The sequence below is a fragment of the Myotis brandtii genome, unplaced genomic scaffold, assembly GCF_000412655.1.
Source record: "Myotis brandtii unplaced genomic scaffold, ASM41265v1 scaffold339, whole genome shotgun sequence".
Taxonomy (NCBI): domain Eukaryota; kingdom Metazoa; phylum Chordata; class Mammalia; order Chiroptera; family Vespertilionidae; genus Myotis; species Myotis brandtii.
In genome coordinates, this window is record NW_005363061.1 from 307,853 (window position 1) to 331,948 (window position 24,096).

Consider the following 24,096-nt stretch of genomic DNA (forward strand, 5'->3'; position numbering starts at 1 on the left):
TGAGGCCAGGAATCAAACCTGTAACCCAGGTACATGGCCTTGACCGGGAATCGAACCTGCAAACCTTCGGTGTGAGGGCCAACGACACTAACCATTGGGAATACCAGCCAGGGCACATTTAAATTTTTTAACAAAAAAATTTTTGTTGAACTGATTTAAAGATTTCATTTAAAAGATTTTAAAACAAGTTATAAAATTCTGTTCCAAGTATTCAGGTACAGTTTTGTGCAGTTTTAAAATTATACAGAAACTCGAATTTTACAATAACATTAGCTTTAGCAACAAATTACATTATAATGAAAATAATTACAAGGAGGGTTGGGGGGCAGACTCTTTATAAGAAGTGATGGAAGGAAACTTGACTTAGGGTGATGAACACAATACAGTGTACAGGTGATGTGTTGTAGAATTGTGCACCTGAAACCTGTATCATTTTTTTGAAACCTGTATCATTTTGTTAACCAGTGTCACCACAATACATTAAATAAAAAGTAAAGAATAACATAAAAAATAAAAGAAAATAATTACAAACATTAAATATGAAAACATTCTCTCCATAACATGGGTCTCAGTTACCTTCTCGTTCATTGTAGCTATCATTACTTTAAAAATAGAGATAAAGTATATTTGTTTGGGTTTTTCCCACACACAAAGTACATATATGTTTATAGGGCATAGTAATGTCATCCACCTGTCGTCACTGAAGAGGGCAGTAAAATAGCATTCTTTGTCATCGTGTAAAAGAAAAATGCATGGCTGCCATAAATTTGATGTTGCTTCTGAGTGGTCTGCCACCAGCTAACCAGTGAACCTGATGTGGTGCACACAGTACTCAGCCATTCTCCATCTTTTTTTTTTAAAATATATTTTATTGGGTTTTTACAGAGAGGAAGGGGAGCGATAGAGAGTTAGAACCATCGATGAGAGAGAAACATCGATCAGCTGCCTCCTGCACACTCCCCACTGGGGATGTGCCCGCAACCAAGGTACATGCCCTTGACCGGAATCGAACCTGGGACCCTTGAGTCTGCAGGCCGACGCTCTATCCACTGAGCCAAACCGGTTAGGGCAGCCATTCTCCATCTCATCACAAAGTACCGTTCTCCCAAATTGGATTGTTTTTTACCATTTAAAGATTTTATTTAAAACACAAAACTAATCACATCAGTGACATCCTACAGCACTTGTGTATACTTATGACTTGAACTGATTTGCTAACATAGCTTGCTTATAAACGATTTGTGAGTGCATTTCATGTGCACAAGCAGCTCTGTGATGTTCTCTGGAAATGAGCCTCCTCTCTCTTAATGAAACTTTGGTCACCTCAGTTTGCAGGTTTCTGGGGGAGCCCACCAGTGTGTCCAGCATGGCCTCTGAAGACATTGCCAAGTTGGCAGAGACGCTAGCCAAAACCCAGGTGGCTGGGGGACAGCTGAGTTTCAAGGGCAAGAGCCTCAAACTCAACACTGCAGAAGATGGTGAGTTCCGGGGTGGGCTGGCCCAGGGGAGGAAAGGGAGTGTGGGAACGAGTGCTCACTCTTACTGGTTGTCAGGCTCATTTAGCTACATGGTCACATTTTGTCCCTGCAGCTCTGAGAGGTATCACTGGGCCCATCTAACAGTGAGGCTCAAAGATGACTTGCCCTTGAGCACGCGCAGGCTTCCCTGCCGGTCTCTATGTTTGCGGTGGGCATTCCTGCCAGGATGGCTCAGGCTGGCAGGTGGGGAGGGCCCCTTTATCTCTTGGGGGGACGGAGGCCGTGAGCGACCACAGTTAGTGGTAGCCCCAAGGTCTAGTTGCTAACTTCTTACTTCAGATCCACTCCCACCTTCACCCCCATGATCCCAAGATGGTCTGGGAATACCTGTCACCTTCCCCAGCGCTGAGGCCCTCCCCCCTGGCACTGCATTAAAACAACAGTCTGGTCCCTCTTGGGAGGTCTGGTCGATGCAGCTGAATCTCCCCGAGGGAGGATGGCCATCCCTGTCTGTGTGCAGGCACCAGGATGGGAGAGAACTAGGAATCAGAATGCAGACCCTGTCTTTCCATCCCTGGCCAAGGCAAGCCTGGCACTGACCATCCCTGAATCCCCTGGTGTCTGGAAGTGAAGGCACCTATGTTGGTACTTTTGGCCCAACCAGGAAACTGGTCCGGAGTGTCTGTGGCAGGCTTGCCCCTCCGCCATGTCAGAGACTGTTTCAGTCTTTGCTGCTGCACACTCCTAACATGCTATAGGCTCTTAAAATTTACCCAGCTCCTCCCTGTGTTTTTGTTACTTTTGATTCTTGCGTCATCCCTGAGATACAAATGTTGCTATTTTAGAAATAGGGAAAAAGGACTTTGGAAACTTAAATAACTTGCCCAAGGTCATACAGCTGGTAAACAGGGCCAGGATGTTAAGAGAGGTCCGGCTGCATCCTGTTCCTCTGCTTCTCCGTGGACATTCGGCTCAGTGCCGTCAACGTGGATTTGCTATTAAACGCTATTCATTGAACACTGTGTCAGGCAGAGTCTTAAGTGCCTTACAAATAGCATCTCAGTTTATCCTCTCAAAAGCCCTTGAAGTCGGTTTCATCTCCATTAAGGCTCAGGGAGGTGGTATGATTTGCCTGAGGGCACAGCTGTAAGTAGTGCAGCTGGATTAGAACTCAGGTTTCTGTGGCCCTAAAATCTGTGCAGATAGCCAAGCACTTCACCAGCACAGGCTGGACATGCTGCCTCCCGATTAGAAGGTCACTAAGGACGCCCCCTTACAGCCCCAGCCTCGGAGGAGCTCATAATGTGGAATGGGAATGAGGTACTCAAGTAACGAACAGGAGGCGGAAGGTGAAATATACTCTGAGACCTGAATGGAAGGCTCAGGGAAGCGTGTAGTTTGGGAAAGGGACCACTTTGAGTGTAGGAGGTCCAGGACGTCTCTGTGGATGAGGTATTTGAACTGTCGTGGAAGGAAGATTTAAGGAGAGAGCGCACTGCAGGCTGGGAGAAACACGTGAGCCAGACACCGACGCTGAGACACACAGGGTGGGCTTGGAAGAAAAGTCAGAGTCCCACAGGGACCCAGGGCAGAGGCCCTTGAGTGCTGTGCCGAGGAGCCTGGCGGCCTCATCTTGGACCCACAAAGGGCTCTGTCTCGGCTGGGAGTGAGCCAGCGCCGACAGGGGTGGGCGAGGGCCTGTGCGAGGAGGCCATGTGTCTGATGATTAGGTCAGGCCCTTTTCTCCCCAGGAGGTCATTTAAGGACCAAAGAAAGGCCTTTCTGCTCTGTGTGGCAGAGTAATGGAACCTGGAACTTGTTACTGTGTGAGGCGGCAGAGGCTGAGGAGAGAAATCCCTGCCACCAGCCACGTGACAGCTGGTTACTTAGAGATGGTTGGGGCCCATTTCTGATCTGTTTCTAAGTTAGTGTAACTCCATTTGGATTGGAAACCAAGTGAGAGAGGCAACTCACGTGTGACCCCCACCTCCTCCTGTCCCTGCTCTTCCCATTTTGGTGCATTTCCTTCCCAGGTTGGTCTGTGGAAAGTACAGCACCTATTTCTATGCTTAGGTCACTGAGGCAGCATAGGTTGTCTTCCCTTGGGGCCCTGCTTTCAAGGACTCTATAAACATCTTGAGCAGCCCTCCTCACCCCTGTTGACCTGGCCAGTCCCTGGGTGTTAAGGGGCGCTCCCCTTTGGAACAGGTCATTCAGCCCTTGCACAGGGTGCGGTCACCCAGGAGAGGGGGCAGGGAGGGGAGGGGAGGGATTAAGGAGCTTCTCTGCTGGGGGGCTGCTTGAAGTCCATGGTTGTACACAGAGGCAAGGGCAGGGGGAGCATGTAGGTTCAGTTTTGGAAAAGCAGCCCTGCTGGTTTCCCTGAGCTCCTGGGCAATGTTGCTTCATTCCTTGAAACCTCAGCTTCCTCTTTTATAAATGGAGGCCCATATCTGTCCAGCCTCCCTGTTGAGAAGTGGAAAATGAATGCTGGGTCATTCGTTTTCTACCTGGGTGACCTTGGTAGGCATTTACTTCCCCTCTCTGTGTCTTAATATATTCACATAAAATAGATGTAACAGTAACCACCTCGTTAGATGATGTGGGGAATGTAGGAGTCAATGTGTGTAAAACTCACACGTTAGTGTGTTAAGTGCTTATCTGTATGAGGTAGTGAGCAGAGGAGGTAGTGAGCAGAGGAGGTAGTGAGCAGAGGTAGAGCGAGCCCCTTTCCTCATGACCCAGTGGGAAGACAGTATTAACAAAGTCACCATAATGAGCAAGTTCATTTAGACGGTGTAACATTGTAGCAGGCTCCATAGGAGATTGGGGCTGTGCTGCCTGTGAAGATTTGACCCTGTTGGGAGCTTAGCAAGGGCTTCTGAGGACGAGGAGAGACGGAGGGCAGACGGAGAGAGGCAGGGGTGTACAGAGGTCCCCAGCTTGGAAAGCTTTGTAGGGACCCCCTTAGAGATCACAAGTTAAAACCTTTCTCAAGACCCTCTGTGGGCTTTGTAACCTGGAAGGTCAAGTTCAAACTTTTATCTCCCATATATATCTCCATCTCTTCTCCACTATTTGTTTCATGTAACTAGTGTGTTTTGTTCAGATTGTAAAGTTAATACATGCACATTATAGAATACAGAAACATTGGAAGAAGGGAAAAAAACTCTATAACTTTGTTATCACACAGTCCAGGGATACAACTACTGTTAATTTTTGTACATTTTTTTAGTCATTTGCTGTGTGTGTGTTTTTCCTAAACATAGCTGAGTTCCTTTTTCTTTTCTTTTTTAAATAATTAGGATCATATTACAGATAGTTTAAAAGCTACTTTATAACCTGAATCACTTATAATCCCACTACCTAGACATAACTGCTTTAACATTTGGTTTCTATCTTTCTGGACCTTATTGTGTGAATGTGTATGTTTGTTTATATGCTCATATGCACATACGAGAGAGAATACAAATAACATATCAACCTATCTGCTGTTGATGGACATTTCTGTTGTTTGGAATTTTTCATCATAATAAAACAGCACAGTAATGAACACCCCAAACATGAATAATGGAACGCTCCAAAGCCTTCGTGCCATTGTACCTGCTGGCCCCCTGACTTGGGTGCCGTTTTCCCACTGGGCCTGCTGCCCTCCCTGTCCTGGGAGGCTCCATGCACACCACCCACTAGGTGTCTAAGCTCTTTCTTTGCCTCAAGCAACCAGTTGGTCTCTCCCTTGGCTCCCAGACCCTTACACATGCCTTGTTTTAACACGTTACAGAAAAATGGTCTGTGTAGCTGTGTCCCCTGCTGGACTGTGAGCCTGTGTGATTGTTCTTTGTTAGTCAGGGCCTGGCACATGGTAGGTACATCATCGCTGTAGGAACTTGAGTGACATAGTAGTGTCTGGGCTCTCTCCTGCCTCGGCTGTTTGTGATTCCAAAAGTCTAAGATTCTCTCCTTTGGTCTTGGGCAGCCAAGGATGTGATTAAAGAGATTGAAGACTTTGATGGCTTAGAGGCTCTGCGCCTGGAAGGCAACACGGTGGGTGTGGAGGCAGCCAGGGTGATCGCCAAGGCCTTGGAGAAGAAGTCGGAGTTGAAGGTGAGACCTGCAAGGGGATGAGCTGCCCCAAAGGGACTGGCTGGGGATGAGCTTCCACTCACGGCCACAGACCTTCCCAGGCCCACGGCCAGCTCCTGCCTCTGGCTTCCCCAGAGCACTCGGCACTGGCCAGGGTCCTGCCCCTGCATGATGTGTCCATTCGGGTCCTCGAGTGGCGACACGGAGATGGTATTGGGAGTGTAGTGGGTCTATTGGGCTACACACGTGAAGATAAAGGGGGAGGAGCAGAACTGGACAGAGAGAGCCTTCACCTGCATGGCAGCTCTGGCTCCTGTTAGGAGGGAAGGACACAGAACTGGCATGAGAACTTCCCTGCTCTCGCAAACACTCAGCCTGCTCCAAGCAACGGCTGCCCTGCCCTATAGGGGAGTCTGGTGTTGGCCAGAAATGGCCCAGCCTTAGCTTGGATGCCTCGGTGGCCAGCTGACTGCCCTCCTCACGGCTGATTGGCGGCCTCTTATGGTCTAGATCCAAGGGGTGACCCACCAAAGTGGGTGCCACTGAACGCCAGTACTTCAAGATGCTCTTTGGGAAGGTGTTGCCGCCTGCTCTTGTTTGCCGGGGTCGGCGTGTGAGTGTAACAAAGCCCCCAAAGAGTCCAGAGGGAAAGGGCCCTGCTTTGTAGGTGAGAACGGCTTAGTTCATAAAAGGCTGGGCTCGTGCTGGCCTCCTCTGCACGGGTCTCTTAGTCCTCACAGCCACTCAGGCAATAAAGAGTGTCCATTCTGTAAGTCACGGGACCGGAGGCTCAGGGGGCTGAGTAATGGCCCGGGATCCTCCTGCTGCTGAGTGGCCGAACGCATTTGGTACTCCTGCTTCCAGTGCTCCTCCCCTGGGCTTTGGGAAAGGGAGGGCGTGCAGGGCTGGGCCACGAGAGAAGTGGAGTGGACTTGTCTAGCAAGGGCTGGCTGGTTTATGAAGTGGCCCCTGGTGTTTGTTTGCTCAGGAAGGTCATGGTCAGGTGAGTAGCCGGGCAGTGCTTGTGTCTGTTCTCCTGCCCGGGAGGCCCTTCCTTGAGCAGAAGCTGGACATTTTCCTTCAGAAGAGTTTATCCCTTCCCAGTGGCTGGTGGCCTGTGCAGGAAGGGAACGGAGCAGATGCGGCCTGGGCCTGGGCCTGGAGGCTGCAGGAGCTGAGCTTCAGCGCCCAAGGGCCTGGCTTCAAGCCCCAGCACCACCACCTACTTGCGCTACATGGCCTTGCACTAAACTCCGTGAGCCTGGGCTCCTTCTTGAAAAGTTTTTCCTCCCTGAGAGGTGGTTGTGATGGCCAGATGCAGGCTCATGTCATGAGAGTGCGGCCAGGGGCAGCGCTGCATGCATCCTGTCCCGTGTGCAGACCCAGTGCCTCGAGTCACCCCGCCCAGCATCACGGGCCTGCTTCTGTGCAGGAAGGAGCCCAGGGTTGGGGCAGGGGCGGGGGGAGCTGCCCTTGATGCCCGTTGTGCTCTGGGCACATGCTGATGGGAGATGTTATCTCCCCTGTTGTGACAGAGGAGAAAAGTGTGGCCCACAGTTACACATCTCAGGAATGGGCCGGGATTGGAGCCGATACTAGCCCAGCCTCCTAACTGCTCTGCTGCCACTTGAGATTGTGAGGCCTGAAGCCTCTTTCAGAGTCAGAGATGGGATTGTTGGGCCAGGGTTCTGATCCTGGGGTCCGTTAAGTCAGAATCAGAACCCAGGCCATGTCTCATCAGTCCCAGGTTTGGTCAGGAAAGGCCGGAGATGCCAGAGTGATATTTTAGATCAGCGGTTATCAACCTGTGGGTCGCGACCCCTTTGACAGTCGAACGACCCTTTCACAGGGGTCACCTAAGACCATCCTGCATATCAGATATTTCCATTACGATTCATAACAGTAGCAACATTACAGTTATGAAGTAGCAATGGAAATGATTTTATGGTTGGGTCACAACATGAGGAACTGTATTTAAAGGGCCAGAAGGTTGAGAACCACTGTTTTAGATGGACACAGCGGCCAAAGTGGGAGGGGAGGGTTGTGCCCATGCATTGAGACTAAACTGCTGGGCAGCATAAGACGGGTGCTGTGGCCACCGCTTCTGTGCCATTTACCTAGTATTTCCTCGAAATCAGCTCACTTTGAAGTAATTGAAAAGCAAACCCGATCCCTTCTATAAATGGGGACGTGTTCTCCTGTCCTGGGGCACTTCATGCACACAATCCACAGGTGTCCCAGCCCACAAGGCCACCCAAGGCCCTGAGCCCGAGGTCTGCTCCTTGGCTCGAAAGGCAGACGAGTAAGAAGTGGGGAGGTGGGCAAGACCCGCCAGCCTCAAGGTGAGCTCGCCTCCTGAGGCGGCAGGAGGGCTGAAAAGAGGCTCAGGAGAGTAACTTCCTTGCTGCTGGCCCCCCGCTGTTAACTGCTGTTCCTCCACCACCCAGTCATTTCATGTCGCTGCCCCCAGCCCGTGTGGGAAACTGTATTGGAAAGGAACACCTGGCCATCTTGGTCCTGGTCCTGCCACTGCCACTGCCATTTGTTCCCGGAGCATCTCCTTTCTCTCACCCGGATGTCCCTCCCCCTCCCAGAAGCCAGAGGCTTGGGCAGACCGGGGGTTTTCCTAACCTTCTGCTGAGCTCCCATGGCCCTTGCGGGTCTCCAGGTCCCACCAGCTTTGGCCAGAGCTGGTCCAACTTTTCGCTGACAAAGCCCAGAGGAAGAAGTCTTGTAGTGCTTGGTAGTATAAGTCCATGAGGCGAGGTCACAGCTAACTCTTCTTCCTCCTTTCCAAGCGATGCCACTGGAGCGACATGTTCACAGGGCGGCTGCGGTCAGAGATCCCACCAGCCCTGGTAAGTGAACGGGCCGCGGTGTGCGTCCCCTCTGGCACAGGACCCCTCTGGCCATTCCAGGCCTTTTTCTAACACCTTCTGGAGGCCAGGATATGTCATGTGGGCCACTGAGATGCTGACATGGAAGCTGGCGAGCACAGCCTCTGCCCTGGTTGAAGTACAGGGACATGGAGCAGGCTCAGAGGGTCTGAGCAGCTCTGACTGCTTGAGGGCGAGAGGTCAGTTGGGGCAGATCTTAGGGCTGGGCCTGGGCCTGTGGGTGGGGCAGCCAGAGACCAGCTTAGGCATTGCCTCCCCTCCCCCATTCCCTGATCTTTGCCCAGCCTCCTCTCCGCCCCCATTTCTCCTGGGACACTGCAGGTATCCCATGGCTAGGAGGTCCCGGGATTGCTCAGCATCTTTTTGCCACATCTGGTCCTGGGCAGAGGCTTCGGTTTCCTCTCCTCCGTCTCCCAACACACTGGACAGCAGCATCCTCCCTGGGGCCCTAGATTGCTGCTCACACTCCTGGGTGGGCACTTGCCCCCAGCCTCCATCGGCCCCTCACTCTGCCCTCCTCAGGTTGGGGGGCTGTTGCTTCCACACCCCTCACCCGCCTCAAAGCCCATTGCTCTGTCTCAGTTCACAGTTCTTAGCCTGGCCTTCAAGGCTCTTGCCTGATCTGACACCTCACTTTCTTTCTAGCAAAACCCAATTCCCTTCTAGCCTCAGCCTCTCTGGAATCTGCCAGCTGTTGCCCCAGGCACACACGTGCTGCTTTGTGCTTATGTCTCTGCTCATGTTTTTACTGCTGCCTGGAATCTCATGTTTGATTGGCTGATTCTCAGCCAGACTGAGTTCAAATGTTATCTCCTACAGGGAGCCTTCCCTGACCACATGACATGCACCAAGGCCCACTCCCCAGCAGAATTGGGAGCCCTCTGCCAGTTCCCACCAGCCTGAGTGCCCCCCGGCACAGAAGCAGCACCTGGTAGGACACTGACATGAGCTCCCTCTGTGCCCAGATCTCACTAGGGGAGGGACTCATCACCGCCGGGGCCCAGCTGGTGGAGTTGGACCTAAGTGACAATGCATTCGGGCCCGATGGAGTTCGAGGCTTCGAGGCCCTGCTGAAGAGTTCCGCCTGCTTCACCCTGCACGAGCTCAAGCTCAACAACTGTGGCATGGGCATCGGTGGTGGCAAGGTGGGTGCAGGGGCCCCTCCTTCACGTCCCCGCTGTCCTTCACTCTCCCTCCCTGCCCAGTCCCTACTACACTTGCCTCCATTGGCAGTGTGTGCCCTGGCCACCCACCATCTGGGTTGGTTGGCCTGTTTTTCTCTTCAAAGGAGAAAGGCCTCAAAGGTGGCAGCCTGTGGCCAGTGGGGAGAGGAGATAGAGTTCGTGAGGGTGGGGTTGCCAAGCAACCACCCCAGTTCTTGTGTTGCTTGGCAACACAGGCAGTATTGCATATGTGCTCCGACTTGCTGGCTCTGCAAAATGCAGGGCTTTGGGTGTCCCTAGGCCTGCTGTGCCCTTAGAACAGTTGGCAGAGCCTCGTGAGGCCTGGCTGTGCATGTGGGGAAGGAGCCCAGAGAGAGATGGCGCAACTCGCCTTTGTTCCTGTTGTTCCTGGGGAGCCCCGATGCTCCCCCATCCTGCTGGTCAGCCCCCTGGTCCGTGTAGAAAGGCTCCTCTTTTCTTCCTAGAACTTGCACAGAGGGAGGAGACTGTTTAGTCTCTTCTTGCTCCTTTCTGGCTCCAATGGGCCCAGATTCTAGAAAGACTAAGTGCCTGCCCTTCACGCTCTGACCTGAAGTAGAACAGGGCTGGGGGGCAGGAATCGACAGCGGTCGGGACACCTTCCCTTTGAGGCTGTGTTATGTGCAGAACCTTAACTCCTACCCACAGTGACATGTGGGTGATGCTGTCCCCCTCTTTTCAGAGGAGTAGACCTGGGCTTAGAGATCTGGGGTCGAGTGCCCCAGATAATGTGGGACTTGAATGTTCATCCACGTGGCCCTGTCAGGGCAGCAGGAAGAACCTGTGTGACGCTTGCAGTGCTCCAGGCTGAGGAGCCAGATCGGCCTCCCCTGCAGAGGGTGCCTGTTGCCCTGCCCGCTGGGAGCGGGAGCAAGGGCCGCGCTCCCCAGCTGTCCCGACCGGCCCTCCCCCGACCTGATCGGGAAATAAGCTTGGTGTGCGTTACGACCTAAATAGATTTGAGTCAGCACAGAAATCAGGCCCAACCCTGCCTAGAGTGTGATGTACTGGGGGAGCCAGACTCATCCCTGTAAAATGCTTCCATTTTCCACCCCTCACCTCACCTCTGCCCAGGGAACTGAGGCTTAGAAGCTGCTCCAGGCACCACCCCAAGGACAGGAGAGACTGGGTTTAGGTTTTTGCTCCCAGCAGCTGAGACCCTGCTTTGTGTGGCTGCCTGCACACTGGCGTGTCTCAGACGGGCTAAGCGGGGCTGTGGTCTCCGTGGTCAGATCCCCTTCGATCTTGGGGAGCGTGGGAGAGACACTGGAAGACTTGGGTCCTGTCCAGAGTCTGCCACTTGCTTAGCAACCATAGGACCGTTTCTGTCCCTCCCTGAGCCTGCGTAGCTTCAGCTGGGAAGGGACTCCTGATGGTCCCGCCTGCGAGAGGGCTTGTGACAGTCCAGTGGGCTAATTGTGAAAGCCCTTCCCGGACCTGGCTTCAGGTTGGCCCCTTGGTGTTGGTCTCTCCCTTCCCCCTGGGCCTTGGTCACCCATCTTTACCATGAGGCTCCACCCCCCAGGTGGTGGGACCTGCACATGAAGCAATAGATGTAACAGCTCTTTGTAAATTATAGGGTGCTGGGCACATGTGAGAGGTGACCATTCAGCTTTTGAGCAGTTCTTTTTCTTTTTAAAAAATTTTGAGAGAGAGAGAGAATTGATTTGTTGTTCCACTTATTTATGAATTCGTTGGTTTTCTCTTAAATGTGCCCCAACCTTGGCGTTTTGGGACGATGCTCCAACCAACTGAGCTACCCGGCTAGGGCTTGAGCAGTTCTTTGTCCCCGTATCCACCACCAGTGGGTGGCATGGACATTGAAGACCCATTCAGTGGCATTGCTGCCCTACTGGGAGAAGGGCCTCCTGCCTAGGCCTGGGCCTCTTACCTTTTCCTCCACAGATCCTGGCGGCAGCTCTGACTGAGTGTTACCGCAAGTCCAGTGCCCAAGGCAAGCCGCTGGCCCTGCAGGTCTTCGTGGCTGGCAGAAACCGTCTGGAGAACGACGGGGCCACTGCCTTGGCAGAAGCCTTTGGGGTGAGTGGTTCTGCGTGTCCTGGGAGTGCCTCCAGCTCTGGGACAGCTGAGACCTAAGCAAGTCGCTTCCCCGCCCCAAGCCTGCTGGTCATCCTACAGGGGCAGGTTCCTCTGTGTATGCCTGAAAGTTGCACAACCCTTCACCCAGGTGAACTGGCAGTGGCCCCCTGGAGTGCTGCCTGAGAAGATTGTGAGGCTGCTCTGAGAGTCAGGGGCATCTGCCAGGCGCAGAAGCAGGCGTGGTGATGCTGGAGCGGTGGGGTCAGCGTCTCTGGCCTCTAATGGGCAGGGCAGACTGGCCCTTGAGACAGGGAGGTGGGAAGGAGCGGTGGCCCAGGTGCCCCTCCTCTCCCCCAGGACACTGCTGAGTCCCTGGTGGTGAGCTCCGTGAGAGGACCAGACCTGCCTCCACAGGGTCTGTGCCCCTCCTCTTAATTTAAACGTTTTCTTTGGCCAACGATATTCTATCAGCATTAACGGTACTCAGGCCAGAATAGTGTCCCCCACAGGCCTGCCCTGAGGGGTCTCGCTGCCTCAAGTCAGTGACATGGCAGGGAGAAGGGCCTGTGTCTGACTGGACCCCTGGCTGCAGGGGAGCCTTCCCCTCTGGAGCTGGAGGGGCAGGTTACCATCCTCGCAAACGATGGCGCCCTCTCTGCACCCTCTCCCTCAGCCGCCGTCCTCAGTGCTGGGAACGGGCGCGTGGTGGGTGTGCTGGGCTGTCCTCAGGTGTCCTCCGGGGCCCTTGGGACGGGGTTCTTAACCCGGGCCAACGGGACCCCACTGGCCTGGATACAACAGGGAGCCTTTGCACATGGACGGGGGAAATCACATGATTTTCCTCGTTAACGTGGCTAACGTATGGCCTCACTTCAGTCGGGAGTGTGAGCTTTAGAAACGCCTGTGACTTTGTTAATAGCAATCGCAGATGTTCCATGTCAAATTATAGTTGTTACAAATACATAGAAATCTTCGTGTTTCTTACCATCAGGTCATAGGGACTCTGAGGGAGGTCCACATGCCCCAGAACGGGATCAATCACCCTGGCATCACTGCCCTGGCCCAGGCTTTCGCCATCAACCCCCTGCTGCGGGTCATCAACCTGAACGACAACACCTTCACTGAGAAGGGCGCTGTGGCCATGGCCAAGGTGAGGCGGGTGATCCGGGTGTGACGTTGGCTTGGGGGGCCTGGGTGAGGCCTGCATCCTCACCCTGGCCCTCACTTCCTCCTGCAGACCCTGAAGACCTTGCGGCAGGTGGAGGTGATCAACTTCGGGGATTGCCTGGTGCGCTCTAAGGGCGCTGTCGCCATTGCAGACGCCGTCCGTGGGGGCCTGCCCAAGCTGAAGGTGCCTCCGGGGTCAGGGTTTCCCCCACTTGGTCAGGGGGGTGGCAGAGGCACGGGGGCCTGGGTTCTTCTGCATCCTCCCTCGTGCCGTGTGCCAGTGCCTTCTCCCCTTTGGGCCACGGTTTCTTCTTTAAAAAACAACGTATTTTTACTGATTTCAGAGAGGAAGGGAGAGGGAGAGATAGACAGAAACATCAATGGTGAGAGAGAATCATTGATCAGCTGCCTCCTGTATGCCCCCCACTGGGAATCATGCCTACAACCCTGGCATGTGCCCTGACCAGGAATCAAACCATGACCTCCTGGTTCATCGGTCAACACTCAACCATTGAGCCATGCCGGCTGGGCAGTTTCTTAATTTTTAAAATGAGGTCATCATAGTTGACTGTATGTAAACATACTGGTTACCTGGCATTTCTGTTGGTGTCATTCTGGCCATCTGGAGGACGGAGCCAACCTGGTTCTCCTGGCCCACATTTCTGCCTGCCACTACCCCTTCCTCTTATTTTTAGGAGCTGAACTTGTCCTTCTGTGAAATCAAGAGAGATGCTGCTCTGTCCGTGGCTGAGGCTGTGGCAGACAAGGCCGAGCTGGAGAAACTGGACCTCAATGGTAAGTAGTGGCGGTGGCCTCAGCACAGGCCTGCCGGTGGGTCTGACCCTGACCCTGGTTTCCTCTTCTCCCCCTTCCCCCGCCCCGAGCAGGCAACGCCCTGGGAGAAGAAGGCTGTGAGCAGCTCCAGGAGGTTCTGGACAGCTTCCACATGGCCCAGGTGCTGGCATCCCTCAGGTAGGGCTCTGGGTAGTTAGGGACTCATTCATTTTATTCATTTCATAAACATTGATTGAGGCTCTGTTATGTACCAGGTGCTGTGCTAGGCATTAGGGATGTGGGAATACAACAATGAAGGTGCCACTTCATTCTGGTGGGGCAGGGGGTCCTGAATAGTCACATTATTATTACATGTTCAGCAGAGGGGACAAAGGAGGGCTGAGGGGAATGTTCCCTTTAGAGCAGGGAGCTGGGGAGAGCTCTGAAGGGATGATGGCTGGTCTGATGCTGACGGATAAGGCAGGGCAGCCAGCATGAGGCCGGGGTGGCCTGGGGCTGGGCTCCGCATTGCTCTCAGAGACTGACTAGAAAGGGAGGGACCCATGCAGGAGGGTGGGGGTTCTGGGTTGCAGAGCCCACTGGAGGCATGGGAGGAAGGCGGCCTCCTCCAGTAGATAGCACCCTCCCCCTCCGCCCCTGTAACCTCCAAGTTGGCTTCATTCACTGTCATCCTCAGTCACTGCTAGAGCTCTGCTGCCGCTGGAACGTGGGGACTCGATGGGCTCAAGGCTCAGGGTCCAGGGGAAACAGAACAGCTGCCCTTGGGGCAGGACCCCCCCCACCCCCTCCAGCTGGGGCTTCTTATGGTCAGCAAGATATGGGTGGCACGGCCCTGGGCATCTCAGCCTGGGCAGTGTTCCTGCCAGACCCTGGGCCCCCTGAGACAGTTCTCTTCCTTTCCTGTGTACCCCCGGTGGATCTGGGGGCTCTTTTGACAGGGACAAGATCTGATTCTCAGCATGGGCTTCCCTGGGTGCTGAGCTATGAATGACCGGCTCCCTGGTGACCCACTTGCCCCGCCCTGAGAGCAGCTGCCCAGCCGGGGTCTGTGGGTTCAGAGCCAGGCCTCAGAGCCAACATGGGCCATGGGCTGGGAGGGTCTACTTTAGCCAACTCCTCTCTGCAGTGATGATGAGGGTGAGGATGAGGATGAGGAGGACGAGGAGGAGGAGGAAGGAGAAGAAGAGGAGGAAGAGGAGGAAGATGAAGAGGAGGAAGAAGAAGAGGAAGAGGAGGAGGAGGAAGAGCCACAGCAGGCAGGGCAAGGAGAGGAGTCATCCACACCCTCAAGGAAGATTCTGGACCCTAACAGTGGGGTGAGTTCCTCATCGTTTGCCAGGATCAGAGCCCGGCCCCTTGACCCTGAAATCCTGAGACAGCTTCTCGGGGCCACAGGGCAGGCGTGGAATCCACTTGAACACAGAGGCCACAAACTATTTTTGCTGTATTTGTATTGAGCCCAGTATAGATGTGTCTACTTAGAAATTATAGCGTATGTGATGCTGCTATGTTGTGTATAAGACATACATAAATATTTCTAAAAGAACAGTAAAAGAATAAGAATAGAGAGAATTTTCCCACCCATCAGTGGTTATCTTGGTGACCTGTAGGGACAGCCCCATCCCATAGGCTGGCTGGGACATGACCCAGCTGGCACGTGGTGCCCATCCTGGGCCAGGAGGCTGGTGGAGCCAGGGCTGCCATGTCCTGCCTCACTGATCCTGTTCCCTCTCGGTTCCCCAGTAAAGCTTCTGGAGAACTTTGGGTTGGACAAGGATCCCCTGCTCTTGCTGAGTTTGGCTTTCCTAGTTTTAGGGAAGCATTTCAGCCGCTGGTGCTCACTAGCCGTGCTTCTTCGGGCCAGGCTCCATCCAGGTCTGGGGGGTCCACGGTAGGGCCCACATGCCTCCTGAGTCATTTCTGGGGCATGTCACGTCATGGCGAGGGCCCACTTCATCTTAAAGGCTCTTGGAGTCCTGGGGAGGTGGCTTGTCCCCAGCTCAGAGGCTTGAGCGCTGGGAGCCAGTGTCTGGGCTCTGCCCTTTGGGGAAGTGCATGTGAGTGGTAGGAAGAATTCAGACTCTGAGCCGTGATTGGCTCGTGTTCTGGGTGAGGAGTCTGGGTTCAGACCTTACCGTGCTGCCTGTGCCCCCCATCCAGGACCCAGCTCCCGTGCTGTCCTCCCCGCCTCCCGCTGATGTCTCCACCTTCCTGGCCTTCCCCTCCCCTGAGAAGCTGCTGCGCCTGGGGCCCAAGAGCTCCGTGCTGATAGCCCAACAGGTGAGAGTGCGGAGCTGTGCGCGGGACTGGGAGGGAGGCTGTCAGCGGGAGGGGCTGCCAGGGTTCCTTTCATACGCAGACCCTTTTATACGTAGACGTGTAAATGAGTGTGGCGTTCTAAGGCAGAACGCAGACGGGCAGGCCTGCCGCACTTCAGACGACTGGAATTAGGGAGTGTGTTCTCTTACACACACACAGCCCTAGGCTTCCCTCTGCATGTTCTGTAGGACCAGCTGCTTCTAGAACAGCCGGCTGCCCAGGACTCTGTGGCCATCATCTCGTGTGTTTTGCTGGCAGGCTGTCCTTGCTCTGGCCTCCCTTGCTGGTTGGTTAGTGGGTTCGGTCACTCATTCATTCTTTCACTCATTCATTCTGAGGTGATTATCAAGTACCTCCTGTCTGCCAGGCACTGTTCTGAGACCTGGGCGTGGTTTTATTTAAAGCTCTTGGTAACCAGAAATGGAGACCTGTTACTCTTACTGTACAGATGAAAACACTGAGGCTCGAAGAGGGTGAGTGATAAATAGAAATAAAATGGGCTCACTCACTCTAGCTGGTTTGGCTCAGTGGATAGAGCATCTGCCTCTGGACTAAAGGGTCCCGGGTTTCATTCTGGTCAAGGGCACATGCCCCGGTAGGGGGCGTGCAGGAGGCAGCCAATCAGTGATTCTCTCTCATTGATGTTTCTATCTCTCTCTCCCTTCCTCTCTGAAATCAATAAGAATATATATATTTTTTAAATGGGCTCACTCTCGGCTGGCTTGGCTGATTTCCTTGTTTTATCTGTGTTTGTTTTGTGTTTTCATGATAAGTGAGATTGTATAATGTGAACCTGTTTGTGGCCCACCTTTCCATCGGCTACGGCTCTCGTCTTCCTGTGTCAGTAAAACTCTCTGTGCTCTTTGCCCGGGGAGGAGATGGAGCAGCCAGGCGGCCCCGGTTCTGGACGTTTGCGTTGTCCCTCCTTTCTCGTTAGTGGTCAAGTTGAGGTCACTTGGTTGCCTGGGAATGTTGTGTGCACCAGGGATTATTCAGGTTAGATCATGGGAAGGGGTCAGAGTCACCGGGTGGCGATGGCTGCTTCACTCAGTGTGTGTGGCCCACCTGCCTGGGCCGGGTCCATGCCAGGCTCTGCGGGGACCGTGTGGGCCAAGGCAGGACCTGGGGCTCTGGCCCTGCTGACCAGCCACTGTCTCCTGTGTCCTCAGACCGACACCTCTGACCCGGAGAAGGTGGTCTCCGCCTTCCTGAAGGTGTCCTCTGTGTTCAAGGATGAAGCCACAGTGAGGACGGCAGTACAGGACGCAGTAGGTAACGTGGGTGTGGGGCCTGGGGGGCTCCTGCCTCTTCGCTGCTCCAGGACAGGGGACATTTTCAGTTACTTGGATCCCCTCCAGCGCTGATGTATGAACTGCTCTCGGCCCCTCCCACCTGTTCCTCTTGGGTTCTCGCTGGAGGCTCTCCTCTCTGGTTTTTGTAAATGGGGAGACAGAGGCCTTTCCCAGGTCAGCTCAGCTCTGCATTTAGAACTCGGGCCGGGACAGCCACACAGGAGGACCAGCTGGCCACAGCCCAGGGCCCTGGGGAGGCACTGCTCTCAGAGGAGGGGTGTGAGGACTGAGCCTTTGTCCCCAATTCTGAGCCTTTGCACACGTGTCCCCTCCACCTGGAGGTTCCCCTGTTCCCTAATACCTTTCCCAGGTTTTCCGGGATCTCTGGTCCCCCTCCCCAAGCCCTGTCATGAGTTCCCTCTCCCACCTGGTTCTCTGTTACCTCCATCTACCTCCCACCTTGTCAGCGTGTGCTGGGGTGGTCCAGGTCCTGCTAGGCAGATGAGAGGAAGGGCCTGCATGTGAGGGGCACAGCACGCGGAAAAGGCAGCATTGAGGCAGGAGGGTCACTGAGCAGCGAGGCTGGGTAGGTGGGTGAGAGCCCAGCCCGTTTGTGAGGACAAGTTACCCAAATTGTTTCCCCGAGCAGCCCAGCACAGATCTTCCCTGTCTCCCTGTCCATCTCCCTCGCCTCCACAAAGTGGCTGAACCCTCACTTCATCTCCCCCCCAGCGGTGCGAGGTCCCCGAGCCCATTTTACTTGAGAGGCCAGGACAGGGAAGGGCCAAGATGTCACAGCCGGTAGAGCCAGCCCTTCCCCGGTGCTAGCTGTCCCCTCAGCAGGACTGGCTTGGGGAAGGGCTGATGCCCTTTGGCCCGAGGCCAGCCCTTTGCTGCAGTGAGCGCTCTGCCCACGCTGCTTCTGCCTTGCAGACGCCCTGATGAAGAAGGCCTTCAGCTCATCCTCCTTCAACCCCAATGTCTTCCTCACCAGGCTCCTCATCCACATGGGTCTGCTCAAGGTGCGGCTGGAAGGAGTGGTGGGAGGAGCGGAGGGGGTGCCCCAGCGGGTGTTCTGGCCACGCTCCACGCCCCGTCCCACACAAGTCCTGCAGGGGTCTGCCACCCACCCCGTCCTGGGCTTGGCTCTGCTCCAGCACCTTGGCCGTGGGGCTTCTGAGCAGGGACTGGATGGTGGAGACCCTGGGCCCCCAGGGGACCTCAAAGCTCACCTGCAGCTCGTGTGTGCCCCTCACAGAGTGAAGACAAGGTCAAGGCCATTGCCAACCTGTACGGTCCCCTGATGGCACTGAACCACATGGTGCAACAGGACTACTTCCCCAAGGCCCTCGCTCCCCTGCTGCAGGCGTTCATGACCAAGTGAGTGTGTCCACGGCGGCGCCTGGTCCGCCGAGGCTTCCCTGGCCGCCACTCGGCTTGTGAGGGGCCCTCGTGCCTCCCAGGCTCTTGGCATCCGTGTTGGGTCTCGCTTCTGTGTGACCACCACTCCTGAGGCCTCCTCCCTGGGCCCAGCTGAGGACACAGACTCAGGGACAAAGCCTTTCCTTGCGAGAGACTGAGGACGTAACGCCCCATTTTCCAGAGGGGAAGCCCAGTCATTTAGGAGCTTGCCCTCACCGGCGCTCGGCGACGTCCCTCCGAGCAGTTCTGTGTCCACTCCCACAGCAGCCGAGGCCACGGGGCCTGGTCGTGCTGGCCCTGCACAGCCACCGGCCGTGATAACCTTGGCCTTGGCCTGGAGGATCCTGGGGCTGGTGAGCGCTGGCCAGTCAAGTCATGAGGAGCCTCCAGGCCCTGTTGGGGCCCAGCATGGATGGGGGGTGGGCTGGTCCCCTGTCCTCACGGAGGCCTCAAGCCTCAGTCTCCCCATATGACCAACCAAGGTTGTCTCCCAGGGCTCTGACCAGCCACACTGCGGGTGAATCCAGTGCCTTGGGGGACAGTGGTGGGCAAGGGTGGGACGGGCCACCCCCACGGCGTGTGCATCCCCTTTGAAAAGTCACTATGAACTGAATCCGGGGTAGGGTTTCGGGTGGGGTTGAGTGAGACGAGGCTGGAGAGGTAAGTACAGCTTATTACCATTATCACGGGTCTTGAAGTCTGAAGCAGCATGGAATCAAGCAAGGATCTTAAAAAAGCAGCGACACCAGCAGATATGCCCCACTGGCTGCAGTGGAGAGAGGGACTGGGGGAGATGAGGAGCTAGGGGACAGCGGAGAGCTGTGCGCTGACGTTCTAACACCAGCCGCGTGTGGCCCTGAGCTCCACAAGGTCAGCACACAGGGCTGAGAGGAACACTGCGTCCCACAGACTTGGCGAGAACATGGCAGTGCACAATACAGCAATAGTTTCATGTATTTCATTAATCTCATGGTAATTATATATTGAAAGGATAATATTTTGGATCCATTGGGCTAAATAAAATATATTATGAAAATTAAAAAAAGAAAAGAAAAGTCGTGAAAATTAGAAGAGTGGAGTCAGGCACATTTCTAGCCGCAAAAATGGCCCCACGCTCTGCTGCCACCTGAGCTCCCGACCCACAGGTGCCTTTCCCCACAGGCCCAACGGCGCCCTGGAGGCCTGCTCCTTCGCACGCCACAACCTGCTGCAGACGCTGTACAAGGTCTAGACCTGGACACGAGGCGGCCTCTCCTCGACCCTCAGCCTGGACCAGTGACGGGAAGGGACTCGGACGAAGGGCTCTGGCCAGAGGCAGGGAGGGTCTGTGTTGCGTGTGTCGTGCTGGTCCCGAGTATGTGTGTCGGTGTGGTATGCGTGCCAGTGTGTGCTTCCTGTCGGGGTTTGGGTTTTAACGTCTCCCTGCTGGGCTGGCCCTGGTCCGCTGGAGGGGAGCTGGCCCAGGAGAAAGGGCTGTGAGCTGCGAGCTGCTCTGCCATTAAATTCACCGCCATCTGAGGGCGCTCTGCTGGTCTGTGCCTCAGGCTCGGCCTGTGGCTGTTCCCACCACTTTGCCTTCCTTGCCCTCAGGCTGCACCAGCGCCTGGGGCGTTGCTGCCCACGTGCTGTCCTCCCTCTGGGCTGTGGCTCGGCTGCGTTTCTCACTGCCTGGGCCTCTGCTTCCTGTCACCAAGCCCGGGCCCTGCAGCCACCGCAGTCCCCACCGTCCATCCCTGCTGTGCCGACCCCTCCCATGAGAGGCAGAGACGGCCCTGGGTGGAGCCCCGGGGTGGTCAGCAGAGGGCCAGACCCTGGTGCCGTGCCATGTGGACAAGACAAAAGCCAGTGGGCAGACACCAGAGGGTCCTGGAGTAGAAGATGCCCGGACGGTGCTGGCTCTGGACTCCGAGGAGATGTCCGTGACTGGCCTGGAGGGGCACTGGACAGGCCCACACCTGTCCTCCAGCCTGGGGGGCGAGGGCGGGGCCGGGCCCACTGCTGCCTGAGCTGCGTTACTGAGCTCTTAAAGGAAGGGGCGGGGCCAGGGGGCTGGACTGGCCAGCGATGCCCTCAGCGTCCTGTGGTCCCTCGTGCTGTGTGTCCGGGCTGTGCCTGAGGCTTCATAATAAAGTCGTGTGACAACCGTGGAGACTGAGGAGCTCTTCCCCTCACGCCATTCGGGCCTGCACCTGGCACCCACCTCCGCCGAAGGGGCAGTCGTTCCTGCCAAGGAGTCCCCGTGCCAGCCTCGGGTCATCACCTGGGGCAGGTCTCCCACCACAGCCCGACGCGTCCTCCGTGTGGGCACCCAGCGCCCTGACAGCCGAGCGGTGGTGCGAGGACCAGGCTCCAGCTCGGGGGCGCTGGGGGGTGGAGGGCTCCCCCTCAGGGCCTGTTTCACCTGCCGGCTCCAGGCCACCCTCCCCTCCCTGAGCACAGCGCCGCGGGTCCCAGCATTGCCCCATCTGTGGGCCTGGCTGGGCTGGACACTGCTGACTTCACCACAGGCTCCGCTGTCTGCAGTCAGGACCCCCTGGGCTGGCCAGCAAGGTCACTGCACAGGGTCGGGCCTGGCTGAAGCCACTGAAGGGTGTTGGGCTGTGGGGCCTGGACAAGAGAACGCCTCCCTGGAGGGTCTTTCCTGCCGTTGCCACATGTGGTGAAAGGACAGGCCCGCAGACCCTCCTCACATCATGCCTGGAGAGCAGGCACCCTGGGGTCCACTGGATGGAGAGCTCCTCTAGGTTTTCTGGGGGCAGGTTTTCCTACTGGCTATGGGCCACTCAGGTGACCCTCGCCAGGCGGGGGAGGAGCAGGGCAAGACCCCTGCCTCGGGAATGCTGGGCTCTGGAGCTGCCGGCTGCCTTTGGGGAGCCCCCAGGCCAGTGCAGGAGACCCACAATCGAGGCCCATCGGGACAGTGGCGAGGGCAGGGAAGCTCCAGAGTTAGGGATGCAAGAACTGAGTCTTGAGGTTCAAATAGAACTTCTCACAGGAGATATTGACAGGTGGAGAAATAGGCTCGAGGCTGAGTAGGGGCCTGTCCGAGGGTTCCTGGCCTGGCTGTCCTTTCCTCTCGGTCCCAGGGGTGCAGGCTCTGACTGCCCAGCCCCACTCATCTCAGGCCAGCTCAGCTGTGGGGACCCCCGCACCAGCTGCAGGTTCGGGAAAGCGCTGGGTCCTGAGAGCCCTAGCCAACCCTGAGATTGCAGAGGCTGCAAGTCCCTGAGCACCGTGATTGGGGTCTGCAGGATCATAGAAGCCCTGGCCTGGGAGCCCCACGTGTGAAGGGCCTGCTCAGCACCAGGCTGTCCCCACTAAAGGGAACACAGCCTCTGGCTTGGGGCTAACCCACCAATTCCATTCTGAAACTCCAGCTAGGAAAGCCCAGGAAGTGTGGTCAGGGGTGCCCCTGGCTGCACATCCTGATGGCAGGAGCCAGTATCGGGGAGATGGGTCAGATGCGATGCGGGCCAGTGGAGGGTCCACACGGTGAAAACGTGTCAGCTCGGTGGGAGCATTCCACACACGCCACAGGTGAGTCTGCAGTGCTGAGTGAAGAAAAGCTCAGGGCGATGGCGATGCAGTAGCACGTTAACGTGCGTTTAGGCATCCGTATGTATGTGCGATGCTGTCATCAATGAAAGGGGCGCTAAACCCAGCATCCACAGTAGGACTTAGTCTGGGAAAGGCAGGGGACAGGGTTGGGTGGAAGCACCAAGCACTCAAAGTGACCCAAGTCCATCCACCTCAGAGCCATATTCTTCAAGTGGAAAGAGAACACAGGAGGGCAGTGTTTTGTACACACAAAAAGCTTAAAACATAGGACCTTGGCCTGTGTGATGGGAAAATACCATGGAAGTGACGACAAGGTGAGAGAGTGGAAAGACCTGGCAACATGGGGAGCATAAAACAAGGACCCGTGTTGAGAATATACCACCAGTGTTGTGGAGTACTTACAGAGGGGATGCTGGAGGGCTATATGAAAATGAACACATTCAAAAACAGCATCACGGGTGAATCTCACAGACTAGACATTGAGTGAAGAAAGCCAGACCTAAAGGGTGTGCACCGTGATTCCGTTGATAGGGGATTTGCTGAGTCAAATAGCACATGCAGAGGTTGTGTGTGATGTGGCTATTTCTGCTTAAACAAGAAACAAAAGCTTAGCTGGTGTCGCTCAGTGGTTGAGCCATGAGGCCAGTCCACAATTCCCGGTCAGGGCACATGCCCAGGTTTTGGGCTTGATTCCCAGTAGGGGGTGTGCAGGAGGCAGCTGATCAATGATTCTCTATCATCATTGATGTTTCTATCTCTCTCTCCCCCTATCCCTTACTCTCTGAAATCAATTAAAAAATATATGTTTAAAAATTAAGTCAATTAAAATAATGAAAAATGCAATTTCATGTTTGCTATGGTCTGGATGAACTATTTCATTTAAAAATGCAACTGTGTGCTCAATGGTTAGAGCATTAGCCCTCGAACCAAAGGGTTGCAGGTTTGATCCCCAGCTATCTTTCTCTCTCCCCTTCTCCCCCTACCTTCCACTCTCTCAAAAATTAAATGGAAAAAATATTCAAGTGAGATTAACCTAAATAAATAAATAAACCAGTTTTTTATTCCCAAGAAGTTAATTATTTGTATATTTTTTGCAACACTGTAGCAAAAACTTGGAAGTAACAGAAATTAATGGGTAAGTAAAGTTGACACATTTATACCAGGAAATACTATACAGCTGTCAAAATGAATGAGTATGGCTAAGAATCAATTTGAATAGCTTACAATAATTTGATATTGAGTGGGAAAAAAACATTGCAAAAATGCTGTATGTATGGTATTAGACAATGTAGGTAATGTTTAATCACAAACGGAACAGACAGAGTTAATCATTCTTAAGCACCTACTATGTGCCAGGTGCCTAATTTAATGCCCACAGGAACCCACTGAGCTAGTTACTAATTAGGGTTTCTCCTCACAGAGTAGGAAACTGAGGCTCCGTGAGGCACAGCCCCACACAGGACCCCACAGCTGGAGGCCCCTCAGCCCCTCCAGGCCCCTCCCTGCTGGGCCGCCCTGGGACTTGGCTGCCCAGGCCCGGCCTTCAGGCCTGGGCCGGAATCCTGAGCCTGCGCTGGGCAGGAGGCCTTGTAACTCCAGCCGCTGCTCCCGCCCCTGCCCGCCCCTCCTTCACCTCAGCCTCTGCTGAGCTGCCCACAATGCCTCCCATTCAGCCCTGTCCCCACTGCCAGGCCTGCAGGCGGGGAGGGGGCTCCTGCCAGCATCCAGACAGGGACAGACGCAGCCTTTCCCTTGTGCTGCTGCTCTTCCAGGCTGGACTGCCCGTGAGACGGCATGGAGGGGTGAGTCTTTGGGCCCCGGGAGTCTGGGGCGGGGGGGGCGG

At 55.1% G+C, this 24,096-nt stretch overlaps 2 protein-coding genes across 2 annotated transcripts in view; both read left to right on the forward strand.

Annotated features, from left to right (window-relative positions):
- Positions 1 to 1,307: 1,307 nt before the first annotated feature.
- Positions 1,308 to 20,838, forward strand: RANGAP1 (Ran GTPase activating protein 1). The gene is made up of 15 exons (XM_005871369.2): positions 1,308 to 1,478; positions 5,455 to 5,582; positions 8,360 to 8,419; positions 9,424 to 9,603; positions 11,566 to 11,700; positions 12,692 to 12,850; positions 12,938 to 13,051; positions 13,563 to 13,662; positions 13,755 to 13,839; positions 14,789 to 14,978; positions 15,823 to 15,942; positions 17,151 to 17,253; positions 18,207 to 18,295; positions 18,532 to 18,653; positions 19,857 to 20,838. The coding sequence occupies exons 1-15, from the start codon at positions 1,367 to 1,369 to the stop codon at positions 19,924 to 19,926; spliced, it is 1,767 nt and encodes a 588-aa protein (XP_005871431.1). The 5' UTR covers positions 1,308 to 1,366; the 3' UTR covers positions 19,927 to 20,838.
- Positions 20,839 to 23,866: 3,028 nt separating this feature from the next.
- Positions 23,867 to 24,096, forward strand: part of LOC102242769 (chondroadherin-like protein) — a 6,306-nt gene continuing 6,076 nt past the window's right edge. The window contains exon 1 of the mRNA XM_005871391.2: positions 23,867 to 24,055. Within this exon, the coding sequence (XP_005871453.1) occupies positions 24,048 to 24,055 (8 nt within the window). The 5' untranslated portion in view covers positions 23,867 to 24,047. The remainder of the gene's footprint in view (positions 24,056 to 24,096) is intronic.

What these genes read in the sequence shown, in the direction of transcription:
- RANGAP1 (XM_005871369.2), top strand. Translation starts at nt 1,367, where the DNA reads ATGGCCTCTGAAGACATTGCCAAGTTGGCAGAGACGCTAGCCAAAACC. An exon ending in TGGGCATCGGTGGTGGCAAG is followed by an intron (nt 9,604 to 11,565) that starts GTGGGTGCAGGG and finishes TTTCCTCCACAG; the next exon opens with ATCCTGGCGGCAGCTCTGAC. An exon ending in CCTTGGCAGAAGCCTTTGGG is followed by an intron (nt 11,701 to 12,691) that starts GTGAGTGGTTCT and finishes TCTTACCATCAG; the next exon opens with GTCATAGGGACTCTGAGGGA.